A 23,018-nucleotide genomic window follows, 5' to 3' on the forward strand; every position below is an offset into this window, starting at 1 on the left:
GGGCTTTATTTCTAGTCATATGTTCTAAACATCCACTTTCCAGAACTAGGATATTTTTTCAGTTGCCCTGCAATCACAAAGACCACTAATGATTAGTTTTAAGGACCCACACTTGCTTGGATCCTTTGGCCTTATTAAGTTTGTTAACATTTGCAGTGGATTTAACATCAGAGTTTATGTTAACATTTTTCTTATTAGAATTTACAGTATCAGACTTTGCATCAGAACTTACACTAGAAGGAATAATACGAACTTTCTTTAAAGAAGGTTTTATTTGATAATAATCATAATACAAACTATGATATTCCTTACAAGTATAAATGGAATGCCATAAACTACCACAATGAAAATAAGGATTTTGTGGTTTAAACCTAACAGACTGAGTCTTAACTCCTGATTTAGGAGGTAAAGAATTTATATCCTTATTCTTCCTGCAAAAAGAAGCAAGATGGTTAGTGTTTCCACAGTTATTGCATTTCTTTCTTGGAGCATTAGGAACAGACTTATAATTATTGCTTTTGTTCACACCTTCCTTTCCATTCCTATTTTTCCTAGGTGGCTTTACCTTGTTTACATCCTTAATCTCTTTCAGCTTGTACTTAAGCTGCTTCTTAGTCATTAAGCCTATGTTAACTTCAGCTGGTTTATCCAGTTTTAATTTGTCAGAAGTTGACTCTGCCTTAACTCTTGTACCAATATCTTTCATCTTTTCAGAATCAGACTTTACAGTTTTAGCTACAAACTTAATAGGATTTACCTTTGGCTTATTAGTCTGTTTAACAATAATTGGCTTAATTTGTTTAGTTCCTGTTTCACTTTTATCATCTCCATAACCTAAATCCTCTTTCCGGTTTCCACTACTTAGTAAATTCTGAGTTGTTCTGCCAGAGTTAGTCCAAGTCCTGATAATCTCTCTTTCATTTTCTAACTCAGTTTTTAGAGATTGATTCAATTTTAACACTTCATCTCTAACATAAAAAGCATCATCTCTTTCTTTCTGAGTTTGATGGAACATAACTAACTCCTTTTCTAAATAGTCATTCCTTTTCTTAAAAGCCAGATTTTCAGAAGTTAACCTATCACATGTTAAGGTCTGATCTCTATAGCTAATGAATATGGTTTTAAGATAAGATCTCAACTCATTAATATCATCAGTATGAAAAGAATAAGTTGTTTGAGGTACCTTTAACTCAACAGCTTCAGAACTGCTATCAGCACTTCCCATCAAGGCATAGTTCACCTCATGTTTAGAATCTGAAGTGTCTGTCCAACTTTTCTTCTTTGTGACAAGTGCCTTGCCTTTGTCACCTTTTCCTTTCTTGTAATCAGGAGATATATGGCCTTTCTCACCATAATTGTAGCATTTAACATTTGAGTAATCTCCTCTGTCAGACTTTCCTGCTTTGCCTTCAGATTTTCTAAATCCCTTCTTATCAGAACTTCCACTTTTCCTGGAAAATTTCTTTCCCTTTCTGAATTTCCTGTAGGCTATCTTTGTGATGCCCTTCACCATAAGAGCACACAATCTCATCATCTCTTCATCAGCATCCATCTCAGATAGACTTTTAATTTCTGAATCCTCATCATTATCAGAACTTGATGACTCAGTATCAGACTTTGTGATGAGAGCCTTTCCTTTGCCTTTCTTTGAGATAACCACTTTGGGGGATTCCTCCTCAGCTTTAAAAGCAACTGTTTTTGACTTTCTCCCATGTCTCTTGCTTCTTTGATCCATCTCAAGTTCATGAGTTTTGAGCATACCATAAATTTCATCAAAAGTAGTTTCATCAAGAGCATAGTTGTCTCTTATAGTAGTTGCCTTCAAATCCCAACTTTTAGGAAGAGCTAAAATGAATTTAATATTAGTATCTTCAAGATCATATTCCTTATCCACCAGTGATAGATCATTCAAGAGTTTGACAAATCTGTCATATAAACCAGTTAATGACTCATCAGGTTTTAAGTCAAAGTGCTCATACTCTTGAGTGAGTATAGTCCTCCTGTTCTTCTTAATTGAATCAGTTCCCTGGCATCTTGTTTCCAAGGCATCCCATATCTCCTTTGCAGTTTTGCAGTTAATAACCCTGTTTGACAGGACATTATCAATGGCACTATGCAGCAAATGCCTTACCTTTGCATCATTGGCAATAGATGAGATATCTTCAACTGTATATTCACTTTTCTCCTTTGGTACAGTCATTGCTGGCTGATTTGAAACTACAACATAGAGCTTGGTTGGCTTATGTGGTCCTTCATTAATTCTGTCAAGGTATTCTGGATCTGTAGCTTCCAGAAACATAGTCATCCTCACCTTCCATATGGGATACTCAGAAGGTTTCAGTATGGGAACCCTAATAGTCTCATATCGATTATGGATTTGAGTCTTTGGAGTTTCTTCAATTTTGGTGGGCTTGGTTGGAGTTTTCTCTTTTTCAGGCATGATTGTTTTGGATCTTTACTGTATATGTGTTAACAGATTGGCTCTGATACCACTTGTTAGGTCACACACACTGTAGAAGGGGGGTTGAATACAGTGTATACTACAATCAAATCGAATTAAGAACATAAGTATGAAACACAGAATAATCTTATTAATAAAATAGTATTTCAATGGAACCGTTCTCTCTCAGTGACGAACAAATATCACGAGAGCTGCTAGGGTTACAATGAATAATATTCTCGATTATGATAACACATATAGTGTAAACCCTATGTTGTGTTTATATAGACACACAGTTACAAGATAATCTTCTAATTGATATCGAATATAAGTCTGCATCCTAAAATATATCAACTAGTTATCTTTTCCTCCAAGTATTCTATTCTTCATAGAATTCTTCTCTATGCATATCTCTTCTTGTGTTTGTCTCAATCTTCTTTCCTTCAATTAGCCGCCTTCCTTATCTAAATGTCTTCTTAAGTCCTGATATTATCTCCTGATAAATATCTTCTGATATCTTAAGTTCTGATAACTTAAGTTCTGATATCTTAAGTTCTGACTTCAGTTTAAGTACTGATTTCCAGTTAAGTCTTGATTTGTCCTGTTAGTCAAGATCTGAAAACTAAACACAAATCATTATTAGACATGACATCACAAATATATCTAACACACTATAATACCTTAACTGGGAATTTCTCCATAATATGCCACATGCGTAAACGATGCTTACTACGAACAAGACCGTTAACATCAGAAAATACATCACACACAGACACCTTCATAGCAGGACATTGATCAGTAATAAACAAAATAGGATTTCGTCCCATTGCCTTTACAAGATAACCAAAAACCCAACTGTAATCAACAACACTCTCATGTGAAAAAAGACAGGATGTAAAAGTTACACATCTGTCGTGTTTGTCAACGCCAGTGAATGGTGCAAAAAATCAAATTATACCTGGAAAAATAAATAATAAAAAACATAAAAGAGTTAAAAACTAAATAGAAAAAACAACATAATAAACAAGAAAACTCAGTATATAATTAGAGTAAATAGATGTCGAGTACCTGTTTGTATCAAATATTGCATCAAATGATATTGCATCACCATACAATTCAAAATTCCAAAGACCAATAGAATCATCCCAAAATAGCTTTGTGAGACGACCATCAGAATCAACATCAAAAGCATAATAGAAGGTTTTAGATTTATCCTGGATATGTTTGAATTTGTCAATCATCATCTGTGCATCCTTATCACATATAAACAATTTCAAATCCTTAATTCTGTCAAGGTATTATGGATCTGTAGCTTCCAGAAACATAGCCATCTTCACTTTCCATATGGGATACTCAGAAGGTCTCAGTATGAGAACCCTAATAGTCTAATATCGACTATGGGTTTGAGTGTTTTGAGTTTCTTGAGTTTTGGCGGGCTTAGTTGGGGTTTGTGTTTATTCAGACATGATTGTTATTTGGATCTTTACTGTATGTGTGTTAACAGAAAGGCTCTGATACCACTTGTTAGGTCACACAACACTATAGAAGAGGGTTGAATATAGTGTTTATACAATCAAATCGATTTCAACACAAGTATGTAACAAAAGATCAAGTATATTCAAATAAACTCTATTACAATAGAACTGTTGTTCTCTCTCAGTGATGAACAATATCACTAAGAGCTGCTAGGTTACAATGAATAATGTTTCTCGATAATGATAACACATATAGTGTAAACCCTAAGCTGTGTTTATATAGTACAAAATTTCAAGATATATTCTAATTGATATGGAATATAATTATGTCTCCTAAAATATATCAATCAGATATCTTTTACAAGTCTTCTAGTCCTCTAACTCTTCATTGTATATCTTCTTTTGTTTTAGTCCAAATCTTCTCCTGTAAATTAGCCGCATTCTTTATCTGAAGTTTTCCCGCACTTAAGTCCTGATATTTATCTTCTGTCGCCTTAAGTACTGATATTAAGTTCGGACTTCAGTAAGTTCTGATTTCAGTAAGTCCTGATATGTCCTGTTGTTAAGTTGTGAAAACTAAACACAAATCAGATTAGACATGACATCTCAAATATATCTAACAATCTCCCCCAACTTGTGAATTATGCAAAATATACAAGTTAATAGATTTGATGATGTCAAAAACATTTTAAGTACAAATAGCTTTTACCAATCTCATTGAGTCAATCTGAATCCAAAGTGATTCTTGACAAAGTTTGATATCAGCTTTTCTTCTTTATTCCTCAGGACTTGAGCTATTGTAGCTTTGACTTGTTTCAATTCTTTACCCTGACTTCCAATCTAGTATATTGCAGTCCTTAGTGCTGAGATGTGATTTCTTTCTAAACCATCAACAAGTTTGATAACCCTTGGATGAGAAGAGTCTTCATTGTAGCACAGACATTTCTCTTTCAGAATTACTTCAAGTTTAGCAGAATCCTCTTCATTGGAATTTCTCTTCCACCATCTTCAACTATGTTTGGAATGAATTCTATAACCCTTGAACCAGAAATTCTTGCTTTATCTCTTATGGTCTTTATTATGAAATTTGACCATCTCCTGGTAATCTCAGACTTTATCTCTAAAAGATAATGAAAGAATTGAAGTTCTTTCAGAGATTTGTTCAGCACATCAGTTTGTGACATTTGATATGTTCTTCCATCTTCAAGAAATAGAATCAGATTTTCTTTGACATTATGCTTATCATGAGCATCCAGTACCACTTGAACAGATATAACCATATCAAGATATTTTTGTGTAACTTCTTCAAGAGGTTTGTCAGTCAATAAGAATGGATCTCTTGTAAGCACTTCAACTCCTGTCTTGATCTTGGCTTCATCAAAACCTAGTCCAGCTCTGTCTCTTGCTTCTCTGGCTTTCAATCCAACAGTCATGAAATAAGATAACAATTGGCTTTTCTTTGGATCTGATGGTTTAACATTTTTCCATAGGTGTTTCTTCTTATCAACAACTTTCATCTTGTCTAAATCAACTTGAGCACTGTCAGAGGTTGATTTCTTGATGACTTGATCGTAATTTGTTGTTTCTTTTGTGGCTTGTTATTTTTCACTCTGAATAACTTGAGTTTTGTCAGAGGTTGTCTTGAATTCATCAGTTATCTTCCTTCTTTTCAGAATTTGAACAGTTTCATCTTCAACAGCAGTATCATCATAAACTTGAACCATTTTGCACACAGGTTTCATCAGGATTTGAGGAATCTTCATCTCCTATGGCTTTGTTGGTTGATCAACTTTTCCTTTCCCTTTATCTTTGGGATCAATCTCAACTTGTGATCTTGTCTTGGGCTTTGAAGCCTCAGAATTTGACTTTTCCTTGATCACAATGCCTTTTACCTTAGGCCTTGGAGGTTTCTTTGCATCATAAGCTTTAGACTTTAGATTTGTCTTCTCAGCTGCAAATCTAGCTTCTTCCTCCTTGAGATTCTCTAAATCCATTCCAGGATTATGCTTGAGAAATAATCTTCTAGCTATCTCTTCATCAAGTGTCTGAATTTTAGGGTCTTTGTAGTAGACAGTAGTCTACTTTCCTTTGAGCTTCAGAGTTTGCAAGAACTTCTAAGAGTCTTTACTTCCTCCATGAATCAAAACATCAGAACTTGATATCAGATTTTGATTATCAGAACTTGCTATCAGAGCTTGAGCATTTATAACATCAGAATTTGTCTTCTTTTGAGTAGAAATAGAAGATTTGCTAACATCAGTAATTAGTTTCCTTGAAGAAACTTTGCTGCTTTGCCCTTGACCTTGACCCTTTCTTGGGTTTCCCTGGTTATCACCTTTCTCATCCTTTTTCTTCAGTACTTGAGTATTAGAACATTTGGACTTAACTACCTTCTCCCCCTTTTTGGCATCATCTGGTAGTAGGAAAGAGAGAAGAAGTTCTACTGAAGATTGAATTTCACTAAGTTGAGCTTGTTGAGAAGCTTGATTCTGCAGGACCTCAGAAATTTGGGCATGTTGCTTTTCTTATACCTTCTCAATAGCTTCAACTTTCTCATGTATAGGTCTGATAAGTCTTGACTTGTCTAATTTGAGAGTCATATCTAGCTTTTCAGTTGATTCCAAAAGTTTATCAACCTTGGCATGAGTTTGAGAGTGTAGACCTTGAAGAGATTTGGTACTTAGAGCAGTGACTTTTAGTTGGTGCTTGAAATCAGAATTTGTCATCAGCTCATCAGCTTTGGCAATGTGCTCTATCAGCACTTTTGAGCTTGGAATGAAATCAGATTCATTCCACTTCTTGGTCCACTCAACCCCTCTGTGAGTTTCTTCCCAAGGAATAGGAGCAACTTGCTCAACAAACTTTTCAATCAATGCATCCTTTCTAAGAATGGGAGCTTGAGTATTAACTGGAGCTGACTCTCCAAAACTTGCAGAAAACCCATCATCTTCTAACAGTACTAAAGTATGTGTTATTGAAGGTGATTCTGCAGTAACTTCATATAAATTCTGATCATCGGAATTTATCTCCAGAACTGGAGTTGTTGGTATCTCAGCCTGTAAGATAGGAAAAGTTGCATTAGTTGGCTGAGCTGCAGTAGGAGCTTCCAGATAGAGCACAGTTGGAATGATCAGCCTATGAAGGTCAATTTCAGGACTTAATCCTGAATCTTCAACTATAATATTGTCATGAATAGGAGAGACAGGAGGTGTGAAAACTGTATTCTGAACAATGTCTTCAGCCTGAGTTGGAGGTGGCAAAGATTCAATTACTATTGGCTTTGAGATCAGAGATTCTTGATCCCCTTCCTCAGCTTCATTAGTATCCTCAGATGGAGGTGTGCCAAATGCATTCCTGCTCTCTGTTTCTTTGATCTCCTGGATGGTGTAAGAGTTGCTTGATTAGCATCAGAACTTGAAGTTCTTTTTCTTTTCAAAATATTAGAATTTGATGCTTTAGTTTCAGTCTGAGAAGTTGCCTTTTCAGCTTCCACTGTCACAGGTTTTGATGCTTGAACCCGGACTTGCTCATCTTCATTATCAGATTCATCCCAAAGAATCATCCTTCTTCTTCTTGGTGGACATTTAGGGACATATTTTGCTCTTTTAGGCCTGGAGGATGAAGTTCTGATGGTAGGTACTGATGGTTGAGGTTGAGATGATTGAGCTGGCTGGAAATATATTCTGATGGTAGGTTGAGTTGGTTGAGGTTGAGAAGTGTAGGTGGTTGATTGGTTGTAGGTGCTGATGGAGGTTGGGATGATTGTACATCAGGAAATATAGCACTGTATGTGAGAGGGTCAGAGTTTACTAAGACCTGTTTGACTGACTGTGGAATTTGGAGGGGTCTTAGTACAACCTTCTTATTATCAGTAGATAATAAGTCAGTGAAAGCCCTTTTTGCAAGTTTAGAGGGTTCAATCAACTCACTAGCTAGTTGGGCCTTATCAGAACTACAGAAACTGTAAATAAGTTGGCAAAACCTAGCAAAATATATAGTATTTCTGTCCTCTTGCATCCTATCCCCAATAAATCCTAGCACAACACTAGCATAATCAAAATGAGATCGAGTAATTAGAGCATACCCAATTTGCTGACTAAGGATTGGAATTGCATCAAAGTTGGAGCACTTGTTTGCAAAGGCCTTGGTGATGCAGTGGAAAAAGAAACTCCATTCCCTCCTTATATGGGGTCTCTTCAATTGGCCCAGCTTTGCCAAAGGATTTTTATAGCCTAAATTTGCCATCATTTGTTGAAGAGCTGGCTCCTCAACTGTTGAATTGAAAATACAATCTTCTGACAGATGTAGAGCTTTGCGAACAGTAGACACAGTCACCACATGTTCATCCTCCCCTGTTGTAAAGATAATACTTGGGGACCCATTTGCACCACCATCATCATATACACCACTCCTCCAAAACTCCAGTATTTGAGTTCCTGAAAGTGTTTCTGGTTGGGTCAAAGCAAACCCAATCTCACTGTTAGCAAGAAAGTCCTGAACGAAATGAAGATCTGATGGAGCTTCGTTCTTGCTAAGAATAGCCATGTAGTTGTTGGGAACAAACTTGGCTCTATTGAAAATGATATCTTTTGGTGCCATTTCTGTAGAGAAATAAGTGAGAAAATGTGTGTTTGCCAAGTGTTTGATAAAATGCCAGTGAAAAATAGAGCGTCAGAGAATATTAGAAAGAGAGAGAGAATAATAGAGATAAGAAAAGAATTTGAAAGTAGGTAAAAGATTGTAAAATCTTTTAACTCCCATATATATACTCTCTCCACTCAACAGCTCTTTTTGGAAGTAAAACAGACACTTTACACCTGTCAGCCAATAAATAGTTAAAGCAGTAGTTAGTGGGCACGAGAAATAAGCAGTAATTATTGTGCACATGTAGTTGTCAAGGCAAACACGTTTCCCACTAACCAAATGATTATGACTGTTTTTATCTCACTTAAATATTTTTTGATAAATATGACCATTACAGTAAAACCATAAATAAGTCAAGTAAATAAATAATGCAACGTAAGTATCGGAGTTTCCATCAAGATTTGCATTAGAACTTGACTATTATCAGAATTTAATGGTCATCAGAACATGGCTTCTGTACTCAAAAAGTGAATGTCTATTTATGAGATTCTTTATACAAATACTGACTTGTTTCTTCAGAATTTAATCATCAAAACTTTCATCAGAACTTGTCCTCAGAATTTATGCAAATAACAGTTAACTGTTTGTTAGAAACAACTTAATCACCATAATAATTTTCATCATTCATATGGAGTGAGAGTGTGTGCATTTACAAATGATCAGATAAAGATTAAAGTCTGATAAACTTCAGTATATCTTAGAAATAAGGCATAACTATGAAAAATGCTTAAAATCTGTCTTTAATTTTGAAGTCTACTATAGAATAAATTTATGCAAGAGTCCACCTCAACTGTTTATGCTCATTTTATGCATCTTTTGACATTCTTTTTACAGTGGCTTCTCAGTGTAAGTGAGTCACAACTGCTATCAGAATTTATGCTATTATCAGAGTATTTCTCCAGTAATCAGAGAATGTGAAAAGTCACCAAGAAATATTTATTTTCTTTTTTATTGCATATTACTTAATACCAGCAATGCACTTGGGTCTTCCCTTTCACATATTTACTCTCGATCTCAAAGGAGTACCTGATCTCAATTTTCTTTTCTTTTCTTTTCTTCAGATAAGTGAGGCTTATCAAGCATGTAGTTCATCCTTAAGATTTACTGACATCAGAATTTAGCAGATAAGAAGCAAGAGTCTAGTTTGTGACTTAGTAATAAGATACAGAAAGTAAATTTGACTAAGCTCAAAATCAGAATTTGCTTGTGTTAAAGAATTTCCATATAAACAACTAATTTAAACATGATTTTTTAGTATGTTAAAGACTACTAGGTCAGCATGTAGCACAATAATCCTCATTGGATTGAATAGTCACAGAACATTCAAAACACTACTAGAGTATAGAGAATCACATTAGATAACAATCAGTATTTAATATATTACAGTTTAAGCACAGATTACATGGAGGTAAGACAATCTGTAAACACTGATCATAAAGTCTGATGCACGAGAATAAAAACTAAGCAGATTTTGAGAAAGAACCTGAAACCATTCCAAGTTCATTTACCAGTCTTGTAAAAGTAGCTTCACATAGTGGTTTTGTGAAGATATCTGCTAGTTGTTGATCTGTTGTAACAAAATGCAATTCTACTGTACCTTCCATTACATGTTCCCTTATGAAATGGTACCTGATGCTGATGTGCTTTGTCATTGAGTGTTGAACTGGATTACCTGTCATAGCAATAGCACTTTGATTATCACAGTAAATAGGTATTTTAGAAAATTCTAACCCATAGTCCAGTAACTGATTCTTCATCCAAAGAATCTGCTTCTGCAGTTGATGTGGAAATTGATTCCTATTTCTTGCTAAACCAAGAAACCAATCTGCCTCCAAGAAATTGACAGCTTCTACTAGTGCTTTTCCTGTCTATTTTGCATCCTTCAAAATCTGCATCTGAGTAACCAATTAGCTTAAAATTTGATTCTCTAGGATACCACAATCCTAAATCAGCTGTACCCTTGAGGTACTTGAAAATTCTTTTCACAGCTATTAGATGAGGTTCTCTTGGATCAGCCTGAAATCTTGCACAAAGATATGTAGCATACAAGATATCAGGTCTACTTGCAGTTTAATAGAGTAAAGAGCCAATCATACCTCTGTAGTTAGTAATGTCTACTGGTGCTCCGGTATCTTTATCTAACTTGGTTGCAGTGGCCATATGAGTGGATGCTGTTGAACAGTCTTGCATTCCAAATTTCTTGAGTAAATTTCTGGTGTACTTGGATTGATTTATGAAAGTACCTTCTTCATTTTGCTTGACTTGAAGTCCCAGAAAATAGCTAAGTTCTCCCATCATACTCATTTGATATCTTGACTGCATTAGCTTTGCAAACCTTTCATAGAGTTTGGCATTTGTAGAACCAAATATGATATCATTAACATATATTTGTACTAAAAGTAAGTCCTTTCCATGGTTCAGGTAGAACAATGTTTTATTAATTGTGCCTCTGTTAAATCTACTTTCCAGAAGAAATTGAGCTAAAGTCTCATACCATGCTCTTGGAGCTTGCTTAAGGCCATAAAGTGCTTTATCAAGTCTGTAGACATGATTAGGAAATTTTGAATCTACAAATCCTGCAGGTTGTTCAACATATACTTCTTCTTCAAATTCTCGATTGAGAAAAACACTTTTCACATCCATTTGAAAGACTTTAAACTTTTTATGAGCAGTATAAGCCAAAAAGATTCTTATGGCTTCCAATATGGCAACTGGTGCAAATGTTTCATCATAATCAATACCTTCATATTGAGAATAACCTTTAGCAGTCAGCCTTGCTTTGTTTCTTGTAATTATGCCATCACTGTCAGTTTTGTTTCTGAACACCCATTTTGTGCCAACAATTGATCTGTTCCTTGGTCTTGGCACTAGGGTCAGTTTTGTTTCTTTAGCAACCAGCCTTGCTTTGTTTCTTGTAATTATGCCATCACTGTCAGTTTTGTTTCTGAACACCCATTTTGTGCCAACAATTGATCTGTTCCTTGGTCTTGGCACTAGGGTCCAGACTTTATTTCTTTCAAATTCATTTAACTCTTCCTGCATTGCTTGCACCCAATCAACATCTTGAAGAGCTTCTTCCACTTTCTTTGGTTTAGTCTGAGATAGAAAGGAATGATAGAGACATTCATTTGATGTTGCAGTTCTAGTTTTGACACCTGCTTCAGGATCTCCAATTATTAAGTCAGGTGTATGTGCTTTAGTCCACTTCCTTGTAGATGGAAGTTGTTCTCTAGAACTAGATCCTCCCCCATGATCCATGCTGTCTTCATCAACATTTTCTGATGCTCCCCCTGTAGTTATGCTCTCTGAGACTTCAGAATTTGAGTTGGATCCTTCAGGAATTGAAGAATCAGAGTTTCCAGAATTATCAGAATTTGGCTCATCAGAACTTGATGAATCAGAACTTGAAAATCCAGTGACGGGTTCTGATGCTTCTTGAGAGTCTTCAGTTATGGTAGGATCTTTAGCTTGCTCCCCCTGAACAGGTGCATTTTCCCTTGGAGTAGTTACCACAGTTTCAATGACATAAGAATTTAACCTGTCAGAACTGACAAGATCAGGATTTAAACCATCGGAATTTACAAAATCAGAATTTAAATCTTCATTTTCAAATCTCAGCTGATCATGATCATTGAAATCTTCAAGTCCAGTAATCTTTTTATCATTAAAATATACATTGATAGATTCCATGATAACCCTTATTCTTAAATTGTAGACTCTAAAGGCTTTTGTGGAAAGTGGATATCCAACAAAAATTCCTTCATCAGCTTTTAGATCAAATTTTGACAGCTGTTCAGGATGAGTCTTAAGAACAAAACACTTACATCCAAATACATGAAAGTATTTCAGATTTGGCTTTTTTTCTTCACCATCTCATATGGTATTTTTCCATGCTTGTTTATGAGTGTAACATTCTGTGTAAAACAAGCAGTCTGCACAGCTTCAACCCAAAAGTAGGTTGGTAGCTTTGCTTCATCAAGCATAGTTCGTGCAGCTTCAATGAGAGTCCTGTTCTTTCTTTCTACAACTCCATTTTGTTATGGAGTTCCAGGTGCAGAAAATTCCTGCTTTATTCCATGCTCTTTGCAGAACTCTTCTATGATTGAATTCTTGAACTCAGTGCCATTATCACTTCTTATTATTTTAACAGAATCTTTGACCAACTTATCCAGCTGTCTGACATGATCAGTTAGAGTAGATGCAGTTTCATTCTTCTTATGCAAGAAATACACCCAAGTGTATCTTGTGAACTCATCAACTATAACCATAGCATATTTCTTCTTTGCAATTGACATGAAATTGACTGGACCAAATAGATCAACATGCAGTAAGTGTAAGACTCAAGAATTGAGGATTCAGTTTTGCTCTTGAATGAAGATTTTCTTTGTTTTGCCTTTCGAGATGAATTACAAAGGCCATCAGGAGCAAATACTGATTTTGGCAGTCCTCTCACAAGATCTTTCTTTACTAGCTCATTTATGTTGTTGAAATTTAAATGAGAGAGTCTCTTGTGCCAATTCCATCTTTCTTCAATTGATGCTCTACTCAACAGACAGATTGCAGAACCATCAGAGTTTGTTGAAAGTCTTGCTTCATATATGTTACCATTCTTGTAACCTTTCAGAACCACTTTACCTGTAGAATTACTTATAACTTCACAGTGTTCTTCAAAAAAATCCACATGATAACCTCTGTAACACCCCCAGATCCGGGGTCGGGGATCCGGGTCATCACGGTCTTTCTTTCCACAATATCACTTCACTTAATTAATAATAAATAACCTTATGCTGTGACCCCACACTAACACACACCACAACCCGTTATAGTCTCAGAGATGAAATTTAAATAAGTACAAGTCTTTGAATCCACAATTTAAAAATTATTACAACCCAAAATGATTACTTGATAAATTTACAGTTAATTGCCATTATCTGCCACAAGTTATAATTATACATAATTGATTCTCAAAAGTAGATGGTCTGATCTACAATAGATCTACCTCTGCAGCTATAGCAGCTACAACATCAACGGGAAGACGCGGGACGCTTCCCACGCGCTTGCGCTGGGTCTGCTGGAGTCTGGCCATCTTTCCTAACTGTTGTTGTGTGATGAAGAAATAAAGCAAGGGTGAGCAGCAAGCCCACCAAAATAATATGTATAATGATTAACAATATATGAGCCTTCTCATAGTACTCATGAAAGTCTTGGTCAAAAGAAATGAACCAAGTTGATATCTTAATGCGATGAAGTCGCAAAATATTCAGTATATATATACATATATACTTTTCAAAATATTGGAAGTCCTCTTCCATGCATAATACACACAGAGTTCCAGTTTATAACTGTATATATAAAAAATATCGTTGCAAGGTGATCTCATATATCTAACCTTGTCTCAACATTTTTCCGAAAAATCTTTGTCATTCATAAGACAATCATTAACTAGATATAAGTTTAAAAGATGAAGTTACAAGATACCCCAAAATACTTATATCTTTCCCAAATACTACTTGAACTACCCCCGTTCAAGTTATAATCAGTTTCAAAGGTTCATCACATAGATGAGACTACAAGACAAGATTTGAATAGATTCAATCTTTGAATATCATTATAAATAATGAAGCTACGAGATACTTCATTAAGTCCCGATATATAAATATATTCATATATATCTCCCATACATTTCCTGAAAACCTCTGTCATGTAAAGTATGAACAGAGTTGCAATATCCAATGAATTTGGAAGGAAAAGAATTTTGGCATAAACCAGATATCTTGCTGATCAGGCAAAGATACCAATAAGTAACCTTTTCTACTGTAGATGGATGAATTCCTCACCGGTCATCACCCTGGCCGCATTAGGACCTCGCGCTAGACCGTTACCCGGCCACTCACGCGTTGATGGACTGCCACCCAGCCACTTATACTTTGATAGACCGTACCCCGGCCTGTCGCTTATGCCAACTCAATTAGATGGGCTTACTTCCCGAACATTGGGCAAGTAATCAATTCATTTATCAAAACAGCAACCTTGTTGCGAATATAAAATACACCATAGAGCCGGATCCTTCAGGTTTTGAACGAGTATTTAAATCCCCTTTAAAAGGAAGATCTTAAATATAAAAATGAGTTTTGGGATCCGCTCTAACTTTTAAAAATCATTTTGAAGACTCGAAAACACTTTAAAGAGTGTTTGGAGTAATGCTGATTTAATGAAGTAAATCAGTCCCCATATATTAGAAAATATCTGAATATTATTATTTAAATAATATTCCCATAAAGAATAATCTTTATACAAATAATTGAAGTAGAAGTTGTAAGACTTATACTTGAAATGAGTATTAAATAACCAAAGATATACTTATATGAAAGTACTATCTTTATTTGAATAATCGAAAATAAGTTTGATTATTGACACCTTATTCTTTAATAAAATAAAGAATATATCTCAGAAAATAATCGGAGTCATAGATCCTCAAATGAATATTCAAATAATATTCAATAAATAAAATAAGCTGAGTCATAAGCCCTCGAATGAATATTCGAAATAATATTCATTAAATAAAATAAAGGAGTCATAAGTCCTCGAATGAATATTCAAGATAATATTCATTAACAAAATAAAGTTAAAGTTATCGAATAAACCTTATTCGATTAATAGTTTTGAAAACTATGACCATATATATATATAAGTATATATATATATATATTTATATCCATATATACAAAATCTACTCGGGATCCTCGACTCCCGGTTTTAGAAAATATTTCCACCTTTGGGTCCCTATACTAAGGGTATATGCAAATTACCGCTATCTTCTAGCATAGGTATTATCAACAATTATATATGGAAAGAATACGAAACAGGCATGCATATATATATACCATAGTAGCATGCTTCAATATATACCACATTTGCTAATTAACCAACATGCATCTATCGCAAGATAATGCATATACATATACTCATCACCACAACAGTTATAACGGGTTAAAAACTTGCCTGAGCGACTGGGGGTTACGAATGGCTCGGGATGAGTCTGGTAACCTATAAACAACAAGTAAGTTGGAATTAAACCAAAGTCACTTGTAAATCTATACTCTAACCAACTCAGACTCTAACGCTCGTTTTGTGCTTACTGATTTGCTTAAGTCACCCGGGTACCCTCGGCTCCACCATTTTTAATAATTTAACCTTTACGAGTTTTAAGGCGATTCCTTCGCGAGTGTCTTACCAACTGCCTAACACACTTACCATAAATGTTTCATACATTAATTAACCCTTTTCGGTCTTTAACCTATGTTTCAAAGTAAGGCGAGGGGAAAAGTTTCGTTCGCGAAACGCCGTTACTTGAAACGGTCGTTTCTCCTAAACCGTGCATCGGAATCGAACGAACTACATATCAAAACGAAGCTCGTCACCTGAGCTATCTAAACATGGCAGTGGTCATAATCTAGCAGGGGGTTCTCGGGTCCTAATGTTATGCACAACAACAGTCTACAGAAAATCGGACGTTACGACGGCTATGTTTACGCGATTTCCCAAATTTAAACCAATTCAAACAACCACAATTTCAACTCCAATTCACAACCCAATCAAACCTCCATCTAAACTACATTACAACAGCCCCCAATCAACTCAATATTACCAATTTATTCATCTAAACCAAGTCAAAAAAAAGTGACCAAGAACTTCAAATCTAACAAGCATCATTCCTAACTCCAAAATCAACAAAACCACTTACTAAACAAAGCTCTATTATGAGTACACACTCATTACACTAACCCATCATCTAACATTATGAAATCCAAACCAACAAAACTTAATACTAAGGGTTTGAGAAGTTATACCTTCCTTGGAGAGTGGAGAATCAAGAGAATGGCTTGGAATCACCCTTAAAGTCCTTATCCAAGCTTAATCTAAACAAAACTTCAAGAACACAAATTTTATTTCTTGAAAAACACTATTCACCATCTTCTTCCATGATTTATAGAAAAAGATTGGCTTGGAATTAGAAGCTTAAACTTATAGGAAGTATGTAACTATCCATGGGGAAGCTTAGATAATTACCTTGCTAAATAGTAAGTGGTGGAGCTTGGATCTTCATTTTTTAAGGAATGGGCCGAGAGCATGAAGAAGAAGAAGAGAGATTTTTGTGTTTTGCCTTGTTTTGCTTTTGGTTGGTTGGTTTTTGTTGTTTGATTTAGTCAATTACCTTGTTGTCCTTGAATTTGTGTGGTTCTCATTCAACCACACCTCCTTCCTTCCCATGTCATGCCTACATCACTTTGTGATGTCATCACCCCTCCTTTGTCCTCTTTCTATTGGTTGGATGACATCATCCCCACTAATCCCTTTGATTAGCTTTTAATTGTTTGCCTAATGACCGCTGATCTGTTATACGGTTCGCTTAACTTTCGTTTTCATTTATCGTTTGAGGGATCATACCCGGGATCTTATTACTTAGGTTCCCTTAACCTTTCTCAATATATTGTATTCCTTTTATGATCCTCTCTTAAAATCCTTTAATTTAAATCCTTTTTATCCTGTTACCTTATACTCAATTCTTTCCGTATCTATTGGATTTCCGGGAAAAATCAAAGTGTTCGGATTTGGATTCTGACGATCTTTACATACACTTATATCCCATATAAAGTACTAATAAAATCTCAGAATATCCATATCAGAACCCCTACATAGTGTGGCATGAAAAGTTTTCTCATTCAGCAAAAACACTATTCATAAGGGTTTCAAAAATTTCCAAAAATTGGGGTTATTACAGTCTTCCCTCCTTAAAAGGATTCCGTCTCGTAATCAGATAGAAAATGAATAGGGATACTTTCTTAGCATTACACTTTCTAACTCTCAAGTAAATTTTCCCACATTGTGGTTCTACCATCAAACTCTGCCTAGTTTGATAATCCTTCCCCTAAGCACTTGTTCCTTTTCACTCTATAACCCTTCCTGGTTGCTCCATATAGGTTACGTCGGGTTGCATGTCTATGCGCTCATATGCCCCTATTTGTCTGGCATCCGAATTACACTTCCTTAACATTGATACGTGAAACACGTTATGAACTTGCTACAGGTTCGGGGGTAGGGCTAGCTCATATGCTAACTTCCCAAACGTCTTAATATATCCGAGGGTCCAACAAATTGTAGACTTAGCTTTCCTTTCTTTCCGAACCTCATCAATCCTTTCCAAGGGATACCTATAACATTACTAGGTCCCCTATTTCGTACTCTTTATCCTTTCGTGTCATGTCCATCTTGGGCTACTACCAGCCGTCCTCTGATTAGATCTATCATATCCTTGGTCCTTTAGACCACTGCTGGTCCGAGCATCTTGCGCTCTACAACTTCATCCTAACATAAGGGAGATCGATATTGTCTTCCCTCAAGGATCTCATAAGGCGATATCTCAATACTGACATATGATCTATTGTCGTAAGAAAACTCAATCCGTGTTAAGTGATCATTCCAATTTCTTTCAAGTCTATTGCACAGACTCTCATTATAGCTTTTAGCATTAGAGCTTTTGCTTCTCAATACCCATTCTTTTCCAGTTCGTAATCGCTACTACCTTCCGTTCCTAATATTATACTGGTTATACTTTTGCTCGTTAGCGTTCTATAACCTTTTTAATAACCACGTCAACCTTAGTATCACGAATGTGTTCCCATTCCGCATACTACCACCACTTTATTACTCCTTTTTCAGTTGTTTCTATTTTCCAAAATTTGATCAATCAAATAGAAGTAAAGGAATTTGTTGAGAGATCACTATGATCATGAACACTTGTTATATCGCTTAGTTAGTACAGAAGGTGGTCAGCCTTTAGTACTTGACAAGCAATTAAACAATAGCTGGTATCCTACTAGGCTTCTATCACACAGATAGATAGTCATTCGGCAATACCTCCCCTTTCTGGAAGGGTTGTTCTTCTCAGCTTACATGAAATGAAAAGAAGAGAAAAGAACGAATTGAAGAGAATTGTATATATGAAAAAAAAATACACTGCCACAAAATATCTGGCTTGGAACCTACCTCTGAACTATAGAGGTTTGTCATAGGAGAACAAATCATATACGTATATAAATCAACATTAAGCATTATAGCCTCGTATTTCCCATGCCTAAATATTTTCGCTATCCCTTCCATCATTCTATGGACCCACACTCTTCCTCGAGCTTATACATAATCACCTTTGAAACTCCCTCGACATCGAAAATCGAATCTGGGATCTCATTCTATACATCATCGTTACTAGAATTCTATGCTTGCACCGCAACCTTCCTCGTATAATAATACGACTCTCTATTGATAAGAAAGAATAAATATACAATAGGTAGATACCATTAGTCTATCAATGATAACTTATACACTACCACGACCCGATTAGTGGTACTCAATCTCAACACCCATTCCAATACAACTCTCACGGTTGTAATCAGCTCATTACTCGCAGAATCAGTGCTGCCTTACTATGGTCCACCACTGACCTACTGTAGTCATTTGCTTTCCATGAAGTTTTAATAGCTAACCATACGGAGTCCATTCATATCATATCTAATTCTCCTAAGGAGTTAACATAACCACCAATCACAATTCATGAAGAACACTCCAAACTCTGACATACTTTCATGACATGAAGCAGATAAAATTGCAGAAGAGTTTCAATCAAAGCAATGATAGTAGGTTAATACCATTCTTAATCATATGCCTTAAATAGAAGACTTAACTCAAAGGTTCGTCTAGTCCTTTTGGAAACATGGTCCTGGCTTATCCCAAGATAGGACCTCCTAAGATAGATAGCCCGTTCATGGCGATTACACGAATTAAACTTTTACCAACTACTATTACGGTTGGGTATTGCACAGTCATCAGAAGGAATGTCAATCTTCCAAACCATAATACAACCTTCACAGTTTTACCCATCATCACTGTATTCCTCTGGCACAAGCGCCTATAATTATCCTCTTACCTTTAAAGTGTCGGCCACCTCTTTGGCCTTTCCTGATATTAAAATTTCCTTATAGTCAATGTCATTTTAACCACCTCCAAATAAATTTTCTACCTTATTTCAATCACTGCTTTTGTGAAGATGTATTCCTTAAAATCTGATGAGTAAAAAAAAAATATCACCATTTTTCCATAAGTTATTGCCTCAGTCTTTAGAGGTTAATCACTGTCACGACTGACTCTCAATCATACTTAGAACATCTTTTATCTTAAGTCCTAATTGCCCTGAATAATTTCGACCTTTACTGGTTCGATCCATACTTTCTCGTGGTTTAACACGTGCCCCACTTGGCATCATTATAATTATGTCATATTTCCTTTATCAACATTTTTATTCTTGAGAATTTCGAATATTTCCTTTCTCCTTGTAAAACCTCTAAGGTTATCCTTCAATCGTTCCTCCTGTATTCCCTATATACAGGGCATATCAAAATACCATTTACTAATACTAGAACCATTGTCTATATACTTCTGAAAAATTTCTCCACTGATCCTTAAAGGTTATTATTACCTTAATCCTTTCCAATTCATACTGTCAAAACTCATACTATCCCTATTAAGGGTGAAATGCCAACCTTTATGCATTCCCCTAGGATTCGTTTTAAGTTACCGATGTTCTATCCTTAATTCCACCTTTAAAAAGGTACAAGCATCCTTCCATGGATAAATAAGGTCATATATCCCTGATAAGGGTATCTTATTCAATCATTTCCACCTCGATAGTCTATACCGAATTTCACAATAGCATCCTTATTCAAGTTAAGGTCAATCCACATGGCCTCCAAAAGATAAAAATGGTTATCCGCTTTTCTTTCCTGATTTGGTAATGATCACATGGATGATCTGGAAGATATTGGTCGTGTTCAACGTGAACTTCTTCTTAATAAATCCTTATTTACTTTTGTTGTTTATCTCAACAGTCATCTCAATGTTGGGATATCTTTCATACCTGGCGTCTCCCTTCCTGGGTATCAAGCCACCGGTCTTACACTTCACATTCTTGAAGGTCACTTCCTTCATCCAATTTTCTTAATTTCTTACTTTCTTGTCTCCTCAGTCTATCCGCGTCTCATTATTTATCCTTCGAACTATCTCAAGGTTTCTTCGAATCTTCCCAACTTACAGGGGATAATATATATGTATCTCTTATGCCCTCAACCATCAATTTTAACTCATAGTGAATCACCCTCATCCTGATGATTACATACTTTTCTATTTCTATTACTACGAGTCTTTAGGGTTTCCTCATACCCAACTTCCTTATCATTCCTCAAACTCTATTGCCTTTATATTCCTTTCTCTTATCATTATTTCATGAACTAACACAACATAAGCATTGATTTCAAACACCCCGTCATTCTGGATTCGTGTCCTCAGAACGAATCTTGACAACTTTTACAACTTAGATTCATAATTTATCATACTCGTCTGCCTTTGTTCAGACTCTAAAGCTTTTACACTATCTCCTTATCTTTGGGAATTACTTTCCCGAAAACAATTGACTGGACTTAAATTAGTTTATTATAATCTCTTGCTCCGTGCCGTCCTTGGTCTTTCACCAGCGGGTGGTCTCTCTCTTAGGAGGGTAAGTGATAAAAACAGTCTTTTGTGATTCGTCAATCATTTAGAATCTCAATTGATTCCTCTATTTCCTTTAGCCAGGCTCTTGCCTCGACTAAGTCAACCTATTCCTTGGAACTCTGGGAGCTTAGAGACTTAAAGGTCCTGAAAGAATTTCTCACCGCATTGCTTCCTCAGGGTGGTGGTTGGGGATAATAGTCTAAGTTCTGTCTAGAAAGGTCCATAAATTATCATATATGAGTACCGTCTCGGTTCTCCTTTCCTTACTCGACTTCTATTTCCTTAGTCTGAACGTTTCCTCCTCCTCCCCGTAATCGGGGTCATCCTTCATGTTTTAAATCCTCATTTTCCACTTCATTATGTTATGGGTTCTTTCTATCTTGATGGCGACCTCCCTGACTATCACGTTCAGGGTTTGCTCTAAATCTTATTCCTCAAACTAGCTTTCATCTAAGATCTCATCTTTAAGCTCTTGAACATTTGGAACCCAAATTCTGTAGGAATACCTCATTATTCCCTTATCATCTTTCTCGATATTAATCTTTTATCTAATTATTGGCTCTCTGCCTTCGTTCATCACTTTTTCTGGCACAATCTGTTCTTTTCCAATAATTTGAACTGTATTGCAATCTCAAACAGCTTTTCGGTACCGGCTCCGGTTACCTTCACTTCTATTTCCATTTTCTCAAAATCTTTTATAAACTCTCCAAAAGACATTATCATCTTGAGTCTCTCCTTTTTACTAAGGGCATCAGCCACCACATTGGCTTTCCCCGAATGATAAAGAATCTCCCAATCATTATTCTTGATTAGCTCTAACTGCCTACTCTGGCATATGTTGAGCTCTTTCTACGTGAAAATGTACTAGAGCACTTATGGCTTAGGTAATTCTTGCACTTCTCTCCATACAAGTAGTGCCTCCAATCTTTAGGGTAAAACTATTGCCACGAGGTCATGGGCAGGGATATCGAATTTCATATTACCTTAATTATCTTGACATGTATGCGATTACCTTACCGTGCTGCATAAGCACGCACCCTAAGCCCTTGTGCGAAGCGTCACTACACTTCATAAAATCTCCTTTTCCATCCGGCAACGCCAGCATAGGGGCCATCACCAACCTCTGCTTCAGTTCTTGAAAGCTGTTCTCGCATTTCTCTGTCCATTCGAACTTCTCAGTCTTACGAGTAAGCCGCGTTAAAGGGGCTACTATCTTTACAACTTGAACGAACCTCCGGTAGTGACCGGCCAATCCTACCTCTGGTAGTCGACCTAACCATGGTCATCAATTCATCAGTGGTCCTTTATCCAATCTTGTCAGGATCCTCCATGGAATCCTCCTCAACAACTATCCCTTCTAGGACAACATCCTCAACCGCTACATCCTCAATATGAACATCATCCGATCCCGCGTTAGGACGCTCTATCGGATCCATAATCTGATCTCTAATAAGTAATAAACCTCATCGCATTGTTGCTCCTCAACCTCAGGGTTCAGAATCCCGCTACCATATACGATAACGAACTACGCTACTATCACGATATTTATAAGGGTTCCCATAAGGGTTTTAACTGTCAGTACTACGTTAGGTAGCCCGACTATGAACTTGGCAAGAGTTCTTATTATCTTAGTGAACTTATTATCTTAACGTCACATCATCTCTGAGGTTTATAATGCTTGGCTCTGATACCATTTCTGTAACACCCCCAGATCCGGGGTTGGGGATCCGGGTCGTCACGGTCTTTCTTTCCACAATATCACTTCACTTAATTAATAATAAATAACCTTATGCTGTGACCCCACACTAACACACACCACAACCCGTTATAGTCTCAGAGATGAAATTTAAATAAGT

General features: G+C 36.1%; 1 protein-coding gene across 1 annotated transcript in view; it reads right to left on the reverse strand.

Annotated features, from left to right (window-relative positions):
• LOC141685930 (uncharacterized) overlaps positions 1 to 23,018 on the reverse strand; it is a 66,590-nt gene that overhangs the window by 33,802 nt on the left and 9,770 nt on the right. Inside the window, exons 2-4 of the mRNA XM_074491005.1 lie at positions 6,765 to 7,006; positions 3,509 to 3,654; positions 3,121 to 3,295 (exon numbers count right to left, since the gene is read on the reverse strand). Coding sequence (XP_074347106.1) covers positions 3,121 to 3,295; positions 3,509 to 3,654; positions 6,765 to 7,006 — 563 coding nt within the window. The remainder of the gene's footprint in view (positions 1 to 3,120; positions 3,296 to 3,508; positions 3,655 to 6,764; positions 7,007 to 23,018) is intronic.

Source organism: Apium graveolens, chromosome 9 (genome assembly GCF_009905375.1).
Source record: "Apium graveolens cultivar Ventura chromosome 9, ASM990537v1, whole genome shotgun sequence".
Classification (NCBI taxonomy): Eukaryota; Viridiplantae; Streptophyta; class Magnoliopsida; order Apiales; family Apiaceae; genus Apium; species Apium graveolens.